The following is a 12849-nucleotide window of genomic DNA, read 5'->3' as shown; positions in this document are numbered from 1 at the left end:
CCATTCACGGGGAGAGGCAAGTTAAACGACCCCTTGAGTAGCACTTGCCAAGTGCTTCCCGACTTTAGGCAAATCACAAATTGCATGCGATCTGTCACATACTGTTCTAATAAAACTTTCAGAGAGAGGGACACCCGGGCGGACATTTTCTATCCTTGCCCTGATAAATGCTGGCCTCAAATGTGTGTGTTAGAGTAAAGTAAAGGGCCTGGAGTCAGTTTGAGTTTACTTGATGACTGATTAACCTTGCTTGCCCTGTTGATGCAGAGCTGCAGGGGACAGGCGAGGAAAGCCAAGCAGAAAGGAAAGGTAAAAGCTGTCTTTGTGTCTCCAGCTGCCCGACACAGACGTGCACTACCAGAGCTAAGGCCTTCATTCCAGTTTGCCTCTGTAAAATTGCCTCAATAAAACATTGTGCCTTTCTTTAATATAGCTTTGTTAAGCTTTCTGGTGCGCCATAATTAAGACAAATCACTAAACTAATAATGGAAAAGCATGTTCTGTTTAGACCTCCAAGGGACACTGTTCTAGATTGCTGCTTGGGCTTTAGTCTAAGATCAGCAACTACCCTCAACCACACACTGTGATGCCAGTAAATGGACGCTCAAGCTACTTGTATGCATGTCACTGCATTACAACAAAGTATCAAACCAAGAGAGGAATTAAACATAACATATCTATTAAGCTAAAAATAAATAAATAAATAAACAGGTTAGGTTTTCAATGATAAAATGATGTTCATAACACAAAAGGTTTGCAGAAATGAAATGTCCACATTTTAAGCATGGGTTAAGTGCATTCTATTATTTTTTGGGCTCCACTGTATCAGGCTACTTCAAATTGAATTTTTATCCATTAAACTCAAAACCCTTGAAATAAGTGGTTGGCAGTTTTTTTTTTCTTTCTGCCATTTGATTCACTGGTGGAAAAGTTAGAAGGCCTTCAAAAGATTAAAGGACCCTTGACACAGTTTTACAATGACCAAATTCATTTCAAAGGTTCTTCTCTGCTAACTTTTTAAAGCATGAAATGTCAATGTGTCTAAGCTGAAATGGCCTAGATTTTTTGCACATTTTTTATACCAAAATGAGTGGTTCTCATCTAGTTTTGCTTCAGGGCCCACATTATATAATAGACATCAAGTGATTAATTAGCATAGTACTTTAAAATATTATTACATAAAAATTTCTTTACAAACGTACAGTGTTTGTAAATAGCCAACCTGGCTTCTTTTCTGTAACTGCCCACTAATATTTAAACTTTGTGTGAATAGCATATTGGTATTTGTTGTAAACAACTGACAAATGTAACAAAAGGATATGGGAACTGCTTTTCCATTTTTAAAGGTTAATGAGTATATTTAGTTTTCTAACCAATTTATGTGCAATGGTTAGTTATTTAGTGTTGTTTTATTTGATGTTCACAACCTATACCACCCTCATTTTGGGTCGTGACATCCCAGTTAAATACCACTGGCCTAGATAATAAAATTATCTTAAAAATTATAAAAATTTCTCTGCAGTAAAAAAGTGAACCATAGGAGTTTTTTTGCAGCTTTACTCACTACTATATTCTGGGTCAATGCAGAGAACAACACCAACCTGATACTTAGTGGGCAGACTGGACATAATTCATCAAGATCTGGAAAAGAACTCTCCAAGGCCAAGATCATAACACTCTCCCCATAATAGCAGTGTTTATGAATTGTTCATCCCTTAATAAGTGTGCATGAGGACAGTTTAAGCCCATGATGTATCATCACGCATAAGTATAACTCTGGCTCTAAAGACCGTCCAGCATACAAACTTGCGCTAAGAGTTTTTTTTTTTTTTGTCTGCTGTCCTTTCAGCCATTTGAACTTCAGCTGTATTATGTGTGATAATGATGGACAGTGTAAAAACGCCTGGGAGAGGATGATAGCGACAGCTGTGAAGAAACTTACTGAAAACAATGCTTGAGAAAATTGGAATTTCAATTGCAAATCTCATCATCGACCCAAGATCTAAAAGGGGGCCATTCGCATAAAAAAAAAAAAAAAAAAAAAATAATAAATCATGGCAATCACTTTTAATTTTCTAATTTGTTTGTTTCTCTTGCAGAACATACCTCACCTCTCGGGCAGGCAGTCTAATTAAAGCTTGCACATGGATACGGACAAAAATGCACACACAAAATCTACTGCGAGCACAAAACGTAAAGGGGGAAACTCGAAGCCGCCTTTGCTAATGAGGGGTGACAAGATGTTTATGTAACCCCAAAGCCCTCCAATCCAGACAAAATTAAAGGCCCGGACAGCCTGACCCAGGCCCCTCAGTCCTAGTGCCCTGTCCCAGGGGGCCCGGGCTGCTAATAGGGAGCTGGAGTGAGTACTTTCACAGCTCCCCCTGATGGAGGTCCGGGGCTGTTAATCCAAACTGACAAGCGGAGCGGGGGTAGAAAGTCCCAACAGCAGGGAGGAACTCCAGAAGGAAGAAAGCACGGGTTAGAACAGGGCAATGCCAAATGAAAACATATGGAGAACACTCTTTCTATTAAAATAAATATAAAAGCAATAGCAATTCATTACGTAAAAGGTATTAAAGGAGCCATATCATGGAATATTGGATATCCCATGCTCTTTTGAAATAATAGACCTACTCTCCTTGGTTTTTATATATAATCCTGTCTGTAACTGTGATTTATGTTTACACCACAGTTTCACCCAGAGGATCAATACCTACCGACTGTATGATATACTTGCTTGCTTAGACTAGTAAAATCCACTTCTACAAAACTAAAACGTTCTTGTCAGTCCAAACAGAGCATTTACTGTATTGATGACAGAGCTAAATCGCAAAACATGACCCATATTTACACATCAATGACTTAAAGGAGATCAGAAAGCTGCTCTGCCCAGAATGTAAGCACCAAAGTACACCCAGGGCTGTTACTCTTTTCACATACAAGGAGAATGTTTCTTAAAACCACAAAAAAAACCAACAAAAAAAACATGTATTGCCAGAGAGAAGGAAACGGTCACTAAAAGTGAAAAAAAAAAAAAATAGTGACATTATAAATTAAAATAATAATACGATGATAATAATACAAATGTATGAAAATACATCTTTTAGAAAAGAATGGGGTTGAATTAAATGAAAAATACTGAAATATTTAACAAAGACTTTTATTTTTATTTGCAGTCCCAGTATGCTTTTATGAGCAGCAGAAATGTAACATAAATGTACTGTTTTGGTAAAACGGCACAAATTCTAGGCGATTCTCCAAGGAGAATATGTGGACTCATAAAGCTTGGGGGGGGGGGACGTTGGCTTTTGTTTCAAAGATGCTGTTCAGCTGACTCATATGAAGTGAATCTAACAATTCTTCTGTTTCCAGCAGATCAGTCATTTCTTGTTCAAAGAAACATTGAAAGCCTCATCATTCAGCTCCCATGGCAGTTTCACATACGTTCACAAGTCCCCTAAATGTCTCAAGTGCACTTAGTTTTCCTGTTGAGAGACTGAATGTAAAAAGTTGAAGTCTTTACAGGATCCCCCTGTCAGTTTATGAGAGCGAGTCTGAATATGCCCTTTCGCCTCCAAGACCGGCTTAACCTGCGACGTTGTATGTTTTTCAACTCGAGTTTCAGTGACAGCACTTAACGTATTGTCTCTACACTCACATGTCTGTGATAACTGGATTTCAGTAGCTGACTGCATGAATGTGAGTGAACTTAGTTAGGAGAGAGTAAATTGTTTGAAAAGGTAATGTGTGCAGTGTAAAATGGTTAAAGCTCAGCTCTGAAAAAAAATAGTCAGCAAATAGGAGTGCAAATGTAATGTAATACGTTTCGCCCTTTCGAACCTCAGTTTTCAGTTTCAAAACTATTTTTTCACCTATTCACACACCAGTTTTCAGATCACCATTTACAAGGTTTCAAAACTGGAAAACAAACTATACACCGGGAGAACGAGGACAAATTAGAAACTTTTGAAAAAAAAATTATTGAACAACGCCGTAAAAAAGAGTGTTCCACTTCTAAAGGAAAACTCAAAACCAAAATTATGTGCAAATTTAATAATAATAAAATTATTATTATTTTTTTTTTCGATCTTGCAAAACTTTTTTTTGTACGATTTTGAGTTTTCAAACACTTAGATTCATTGAATCATGGCAGGATATTAACCCCATAGAATAATTGACTCTGGGCCGTGGAATTATTAGAAAAATAATGAACACCCAAGGTGCATTACCACCTTGAGTGTGCATTATTTTTCTAATACTGGTAATTCAATGGCTCGTCGTCAATTATTCCTTAAATGTGTGATGAGGACACAACATACTTTAGGCTCATCTACTCAATCACCTCTCTCAGCTTGCTTTGGTCTCATCAGTTGTAACACTCCAAGGATAAAAGGTAAATCTCTTCCAGCATGCTTTTTGCACAACAGATCATTTGAAACCTCCCTTGAATGATGCAAATGTCAGAAATTGTTGAATTTTGAAGTAAGGCGATGTCACATCCAATTAAAAATACAGTCACCAATAGAACAAGGAGCTTTACTAGGCTAAAGCGGGGATGGGTTTGATGAACTGTCTGTAGCCAGCAAGATGAGGAACATAAAATAATGGCTGTCTCTGTTTGAGCCTCTAAGAGCTCCAAGTACCGATCTGGCACAATCAACCGCACATTTCATACAGACACTTAAAGTAGAAATCAATGCTGCAGTCCCTCTGAAATAATTGGAACACAGCAATATAAACCACAATGGCATCAGTGGAAAAAAGCAGACTTCTGTTTCCTTTGCAGTGGCAGCTTCTGATTGTACTATGTCTTGAAGGCATGGCTGTTGCTTCAGGAGGTGGAACAACGGTTTGTCTAATCAGCAGCAAGAAGCTGTTTTTCATTAAAAGTCATCATTGGCTGGAGAGATCCTAGGCTCCGGATAATCTGTCTCACTATGGTTTGGGTCTGATTCAACGTGGATCACGTTGAGTTTCTGGGAATTATGTCTAACCTCATGGTGACATGGTGGGATGTGAGCCAAAAAGTGTAGGCTAATTGGGATGTAATCTGGAGGTAACAAAGCGAGTTACAGAGTATTCTAAGAGCTGTTTAACTATTACACATAGTGAGTTTAGACTAGTGGGTAAATAAACAATGAAAGCATAGATGGTTGTGGTAGAGATTTCATTTTCTAAAATAACCTGTCAGTGGTTTACCTGAACAACTAATCACCTAATCTTAAATAAGCCCTTAATACTTAGGATGGTTTCAGATTCACCCTATGAACAGACATATTTCATAAGAAATGAAAAACAAAAAAACTTTTAGATAGAAACTTTAAAACTTGACAAAAGCAACTAATAATAATAGAATGCAATGCAACGTCTTAAACAACAGCTAAAATAAAATAAATAAAGATAAAAATATCAATAAAAATAACCAAATAATATAAAACAAAGCATCATGACCATTGCGATCCATTATGTGCTCAAACGGGTTAACAAAAATGGAAAGTTGCATCAATAGTTAAATGAGTATGAGCATCCAACATGGCAACCTCCTAGTGTTCATTTTGTCCGCTATTTTTACGTCTTAGTCATGTCTCAAATTAACTTTTTATCATATTTAATCAAACTTGTCCAGTTTTCATTCAGTCAAGCCTGGGAATTTTAGTCTAGTTTTAGTAATAAAAAAAAGTCATATTTTCATCATGCTACAGTACATAATAGTTAAATTAATAATAGGCTAACAATTATTTAGATTAAATAAAAATCACAGCAATTGTTGTCATTTGAGAAATTTATATTTGTGTTTCATCAGAATTATTGCAGAGAATGTGTCATATAGTCTCATAATGTCTCATCAAACTCATATGCATGGTTTATTTTACCTAATCTAGTTTCCTGATTTTTTCTTTTTAAAATAACCCATTTTTTTTCATAAATTAACCCATTCTCTACATTATGACAACAAGACATATCGGTCAAAATATATAGCCTAATTCCAAATTACATTAACGTTTTTTTTAATTAATAAATAAATAACTAAAAAAAACCTGTATCGGTGCATTTATTTATATAGTCCAGATTCATGTTTGGAATTATTACAGATGGTTTGATCACAGTTTTAGTCACCGAAACCAGCGCAAGTGGCTTTTGAAGGAACACAGACTGGCTGAATGACACTCTAATTTTGCAAAATATCTCAAATGGAGTTCGCTGTACTCCAGCTTACATGTTTGTCTGTGTTTTTGAAGGTTTCAGATCATCCGTGCTACTTCAGAAGTGTTTAGAGAGAGCACAACTCATGGTTTCCAGATATTAAGTAAAATATTCCAGATATTAAGAAAATATTAAGTAAAACATTGGATGGAAAATGTGTTCTTTTAACAGAAAAGTTCTGATTGAGGGATTTAAATTCTTGAAATCTGGCAACTGCAAGCACGAAAGCTTGCCGCGGCTTGTTAAAAACAGTCTGTTATACAAAACAAAGAGAGGTTTCACGAGTTCACACTTGCATATAATTAGAGTGGATAAGATTTAATGCGTATTTGGCGTGCTGTCCGGGGGGAGGGCTCCGAGCTCAGAGTTAGGCCCGAACCCAGAGTACTCCCCACAATGTATGTGTTTAGGACTGGAAGTGTGGAGAAGGGGAGGTGGAGGGATGCTGCTAAACGATCAATGGAGTGAGGTGAGATTGCTGAACCTATAAATACACCTCTTATCATTGATTGCTGAGTGCACTCAACTCGTGTTAATTAACTGAACGTGCTCCTCCTGAACTTTGTTAATAAAACATCATTTTAGTATTGCTTATATTTATAAACTACATTTTAGTCTCATCTTTTTTTGCCAGCAATGTTGATATAGTCAGAGTTATTGAGGTGTTGTCTCCTTATAGTCTCGTCTTAGTCATGGAAATAAAGGTTGTCAACTAATATTTTTTTGTCCAAGATTTTGATAACGAAATTAACACTAGGTGGTACCAAAGCACCCAGTTGAGACCAAAAAAAAAAAGTTAAAGTTAAAAAAAAAACTGTACAAGTGCAGACTTACCAGCCTGGTTAGTAGTGATGTTGACTGATGCATATTGGGGTGAATAAGGGCTCTGGTCTGATACACCGTTGACAGCCTGGACTTCAAAAGTGTACTGGGTGTGAGCCAGAAGTTCACTTATAAAGACCCGGCTCTCCGTGAGTCCCAGCTGTCGTGGAACGAACTGCACGTTGTCCCCACAACGCGTGCAGCCCCCTCTGCCACCTCCGCAACTCTTGCAGATGATGTTATAGACCACGTCATCACGACCACCAGTCTCCCGCGGAGGATTCCACTCCAGCATCAGTGAAGTCTCATTCACACTGGAGATGACATTTTGAGGAGCCGATGGCACAGCTGGAAAAACAAACAATGAAAATCTTTTTACAAAAGTCTGAAAGAAAAAGTAGGTTACCCCGTAAATGACTCAAAATAACTGTTATCCGCCCTTTGTTTGAAATATAGTAGGGGTTTTCTAATGTTAATCAAACAACAAAAGACAAGGGAATTACTCACATACTTTTTATCACGAGGATAGTAGCGTGACAAATAAATGAAGGAAGGTGAAGGAGATGAAAGGATCAGTAAGACTTGAACTCCCAACACCCACTTAAACTTCCCAGCCCAAACGTGTCAGAATGTGTGCTGAGCACTTGAATTTTAATTTTCAGAGCGGTAAACAGAATAATACAATGAAACATTGTATATTGTGTGCAATTCCTTGTGTATTTCCATCATGCTAATTTGAATTACGATAACATCGCACAAATCAAAGGCTTACTTGGGTCTATTGAAAAAAAAAAATTTCCGAGCTGTTCCCGTGTTTGTAAACATCATTTGCATTTGCTCATGCACACACAGCACATTTGAAGAAGAGTAAGAGCACACTAAACAAACGCACCACCGAGATCTCGTCCTGACTGACAGCCCAACTAAAGCTAACAATACCCTGTGTTTATCTTCAGCCAGCATGTGCTCCCAATTACTGTGGGTGCTCCTCTAGGGCCAAGTGGGGTAATCAAGAAACAACCCACTGCTTTTTGCCCTTTTAAAAAAAGCCCCCCCAAAAAATGAAGCCTCCAATTGATTACCTATTTACAGCTGTGAATCATTAAGAGCCATCTCTGTCTTGAAGCTCTGTCGCACGCAAAACTGTATCTAAACATCCCATTCCCAGGTTAGTGGGCGGTAAAGGCTGCTGTTTCCTCTCTTTAATCAGGCAAAGGCCGGCCCACTGAGCTTCAACTCTGCGACACGATGCTGCTCTCTTATTCACAACAGCTGCTCTCCTCCCAGGGCCAGGCTTTTGCAAATGGCTTTTGTAAAAAAGCTGTCTCGTTCTTCCCTTTCTTTCTCCTTCTTCTCTGCCCCCACCTTAGCTTTTTCAGGAAGAGACAAAAAATGCCGTTTACAAAAACATAAGGAGCTGTCTGTCTTTCTTTCCTAGTCTTCACAGCCTCATCTGTTTCAATAATAGGGCCAAGGGTATTTTTTTTTCTCTGCCTGATCTGTAGTCAGTGGGAATGAAGAGAAAAAGCTGCTGTTTGCAATGGTTTTGGGAGAGATCTTTGCTGTTGGACTATGCTGTAGGGGTAGAAAAGGTTAGGAAATAATCAAACTTTCCTAACGTTCTCTCATATGTATCATTGGTACGTCATATCCATTTTAGTGGTTTACTTTGTATTGTTGGATCAGTCGAATCAGGATTTTTCAGCGCATTCATGAGCACCAAGCTAAGAGTATTCACAACGAATTTTTGTAGCAGAATATTTAGTTATGTTAAGTGTTAAGTTTAGTTATGTTATATTTAGTTTAGTTAAGTCCATCAGATATTGATTTACATTTATTTATTCATATTTAGTATAAATGTATTTATTTAAAATTTGATGCTATTATACTTAGTGGGATTTAAAAAAAAGTTTATTCCAGATAAAACGTATATCTTTATAATTAAGAAATTATTAAGACATTATATCTTAATTGTGTGCAATATACCATACTCAAAAAAAAAAATACTCTCTTATTAATGTAAATTACAATTTAAGTAATTTTATTAAGGGCACTCGTTTTTTTAAATATATTTTTTTCTTTTTAAAGACATTGAAAGTTCACACTGAAAGTTCAGAAATGTAAAAGCTAAAAATATTCACAATGAATTTTTGTAGCAGAATATTTACTTAAATGCTAAAAAGTCCATCAGATATTGCTGTACATTTATTTATTCATATTTAGTATAAATGTATTTATTTAACATTTGATGCTATTATACTTAGTGGGATTTTAAAAAAGTTTCTGCCAGATAAAAACTATATCTTTATAATTAAGACATTATTAAGACATTATATCTTAATTGTGTGCAATATACCATACTCAAAATAAAAAAATAAAAAATACTCTATTATTAATTTAAATTACAATATAAGTAATTTTATTTAGGGCACTAATTTTTTTTTTAATATATTTTTTTCTTTTTAAAGACATTGAAAGTTCACACTGAAAGTTAAGAAATATAGTTTTAAAAATAAAAAGGCTTTCATGTAGATTTGCAAAAAGCATAGAGGACGCACTTGTACAGGGCATCTCTAAGGGGTCAGAGTCTGTGCGGTAATATCCATTTCGGCAGACACAGTTGGTGGCTCCGTCGTTGGTTGTGCGGCTGTTGATTGGACACTGCAGGCATTTCTCGTCACCTTGCGCAGTCTTGAAGAAACCTGAAGGGCATGCTGAAACAGAGACAGAGAAAGTGATGAGAGAAGGACAAGAAAGTGAACTTTTTAATATTACATGATTCCCAAGTGCTTGAGGACACTAAAGAATGATGGGCCCTTAAAGTCAAGCTGAAACACACTTTGGTGCATTTCACACATGTAAAGAGAAGCAGTATAGTCAGGTAAACAGCATGTTCAGTATATGGGGCTGAATAATTCAAATCATGTGCGCTTTCATGACATGCTAAGAGCATTCCATATCATGTGATCTGCTCATGGATATCCTCACATTGATAATTCATAGGTTGATTGTAGAAACAGCATGTAAAAGACAGGAACAAAGAAGAATAAGGTACAAATTCATGTACAAATATGCAGATTAGTGTGCTTCAGGTCTCAAGGATTGTAACTCCTCTTTCCTTGTTTCCATTTGCTGTACTTTTCACATGTGACACCACCCACTTACAACCACACATTTTGGAGTGAAAGAGAACATAAAAAAAATAATAAAATAAGGGTGTGACTTGATTTTATCAACAGGGAATTGATTGGATTGTGAAAAGCAGACCTCCAAAGCCAAAATGCGGCAGGAACTGATTTGCTGTACTTTTGAGAAAGCTTTTGAATTGTGGAGGTCAAGTTCACTCTTGAGGACATCTTATTCTCAAAATGTTTCTTTTCAAATCTATATATTTTTTTGCTGCTATTGTTAAGTTATATTTCCGTTAGACTGGGATTAAAGTGATGTCCTTGTATTAAATTCACCCGACTGGATGAAAGTCAGTCATACAGGCAGCAGAAAGTAAATACGGGAAAGTACAGTTTAAAAAAAAAAGATATATATGTTATGTTTTGGGTTATCTATCCCTACAAGACCACCAATGTGTATTAAGAAGGGAACAGGGTCATTTTTTATTTATATTGACTATGTTTGTTGTTTTAATCACCAATGCTCTACCAGAGAGCAGGAGTGTATTTTCATGTGTACATTCCCTGGAGGCCTTTCAGACCTTGCCGTTTTCATGATGTACTTCTCTGTACCAAACAAACAAAGCACTTCCCAAAGAGTGGGATAACTGACAAGCACTTGGCCTGGATGAACAGCAAATTGCTGTGGAGTACATCCCCCAGCACTAACCCAACCATGAGCGCAAGAGAAAAAGACCACAGCAAGTGACGGCCCACATCCACACACATCTGGGAAGAGAAGCCGCCTTGGCTCGCCAAGTTTGAAAAACTCTGTCACCCCATTCCTAATGGGTGACCTTGCTTCCACGCCAAATTATTTGAACACACCTTCAATATCTGAACCGTTTTAGAGGAGCTAAAAAGCAATAAAGCACAGACACTTCGGCCTCCATAGTCTAAGCTGGCAATCACGGCAAGGATTTGTGCAGTGGGCCGGCCAAGGAAAATGTCTGTCGACGGGTTTATTTGGAGAAAGCAACTCCAGTCAGGGTTCAGCCGTGCTCTTAAACACGCACAAATAAGCCGGACTGTACATCCGCCGAGTCGGTGAGATCACATTCTTACAGCTCAATTACAGGGGGCAGAGGTTAACTAGTGCCCACTGGTCATTAAAGGAGAGTCTGTTATTCCAGTGAAATGTTTCAGACAGAAAGGGTGATATTTCCCATTTCCTCTCACCTGCTCGCCACAGACCATCTCTCTTGATCCCATTTCAACACCCTGGCAAACCACAGGAACAGCTCAGCATCCATGAGCACTTTAGACTGCCATAAACTGACACAAAAATACACGTTTTTACATTCCCTATTTGCACTCAACACATCCGCACTCATTTTCTTATTCCAAAAACACCCATGCTATTTCTCCCTCTTAAGAGTTTAAGCAAACTTAGTCTTTCCCAAATCCAGCTGACAGGTTTCTATAAGCCTCCAACCAGAACACTGACAGCTCAGTTCCCCAGAACACACACACACACACACACACACGTTTAAAAGCATGGCTAAATATCCCATGTGAATGAGTATAATAAACGTTTAGAAATGGACTGCTGAAAAAACTGCACAATGTGAAAGCGATAGAGCACCTCGGTTTAATATTAGATTTGACATGTTTTTCTTTTCAAATGATTTATGGCAAAACTAGCCATGTGTAAAGTGAAATATGAGACTTGTGTGTTCGGAGAAAGTGTCATTGGAGTCACAGAGACAAGCACAACTGCAAAGCTTCAGCATTTAAGAAGAAACTCGGACAGAAAGGTAATCAAAAACAGCAATGGAAAGCAGACTGGACCCAAAAGGACTGAGATCAAAGAGCGAGAAAACAGGAAGAGATGGAAAACTGCAGCAAGAGTGCTTAAAATAAATCCGCTTTTGTCCCCTTGTCTATTAATGTATTTTAAATATATGATGAGCAGGTTTTTAATTTTTGAATTACTCATTTTATATACATTTTCGGGGGCACAAGGTCAAAAATATCCGGGTGATGCAACTTTTTATCATAATGAAGGGGGCCTCATTAAACAAATGAAATTGCGGGGTAAAAAAGAAAACAACAATAAAAACCCTTTGAACTCTAAAATTAAAAATGTTTAGCATATTAGCTTATTTTATAGCAAAATTCATTTATTCTAACAAAACTGCTTAACTGCATATTAAAACAGTATTTGGGGAAAAAAAACTTAAAAAATAAAAGTCCTGTAGTGTGACCAACAAAGTCATATGGTCCAACCAAACTGGGAAAAAAACTAAACAAACCTTGAATAATGTCATAGAGAGGACCCCTGGAGACAGAAATTAACACTTTCTTGAAAATGGTAAAATAATAATAATAATACAAAGAGTACATTTCTAAGAACTTGGCACAAGTGTTTCAAACTAGATTTTCTTGTATCGTCATTGACCCATTAAGAGTTGTCTTAACACCTTATCTTGCAGGTTGACATACGATAACTAGTGTTGAAGGGAAAATTGTGCGCTTTCACTGCAAAAACAGAAACTGAGAGCGCCAGATCCTCCCTCCACAAACTCTGCTAGTCTCCTAAAGAGGCTTAGCCTATGCCAGCTGACGAAGGAAGGGGGAGGAAGACACTCAGTATCCGCGCCTGACTCCACCACTTGCCGTCTGGGCATGACCTTGCATGTCTTCATACTTG

General features: G+C 37.4%; 1 protein-coding gene across 5 annotated transcripts in view; it reads right to left on the bottom strand.

Annotated features, from left to right (window-relative positions):
• The window catches only part of ephb2b (eph receptor B2b), a 169259-nt gene that overhangs the window by 25792 nt on the left and 130618 nt on the right, over window positions 1-12849 (bottom strand). For all 5 annotated transcript variants that reach the window (XM_089125335.1, XM_089125336.1, XM_039673889.2 and 2 more), the window contains exons 4-5: window positions 9588-9743; window positions 7042-7377 (exon numbers count right to left, since the gene is read on the bottom strand). In XM_089125335.1, coding sequence (XP_088981461.1) covers window positions 7042-7377; window positions 9588-9743 — 492 coding nt within the window. The remainder of the gene's footprint in view (window positions 1-7041; window positions 7378-9587; window positions 9744-12849) is intronic.

This window comes from Pimephales promelas, chromosome 21 (assembly GCF_988280905.1).
Source record: "Pimephales promelas chromosome 21, fPimPro1.hap1.1, whole genome shotgun sequence".
NCBI lineage: Eukaryota > Metazoa > Chordata > Actinopteri > Cypriniformes > Leuciscidae > Pimephales > Pimephales promelas.
This window is presented reverse-complemented; position numbering and strand designations above follow the sequence as displayed.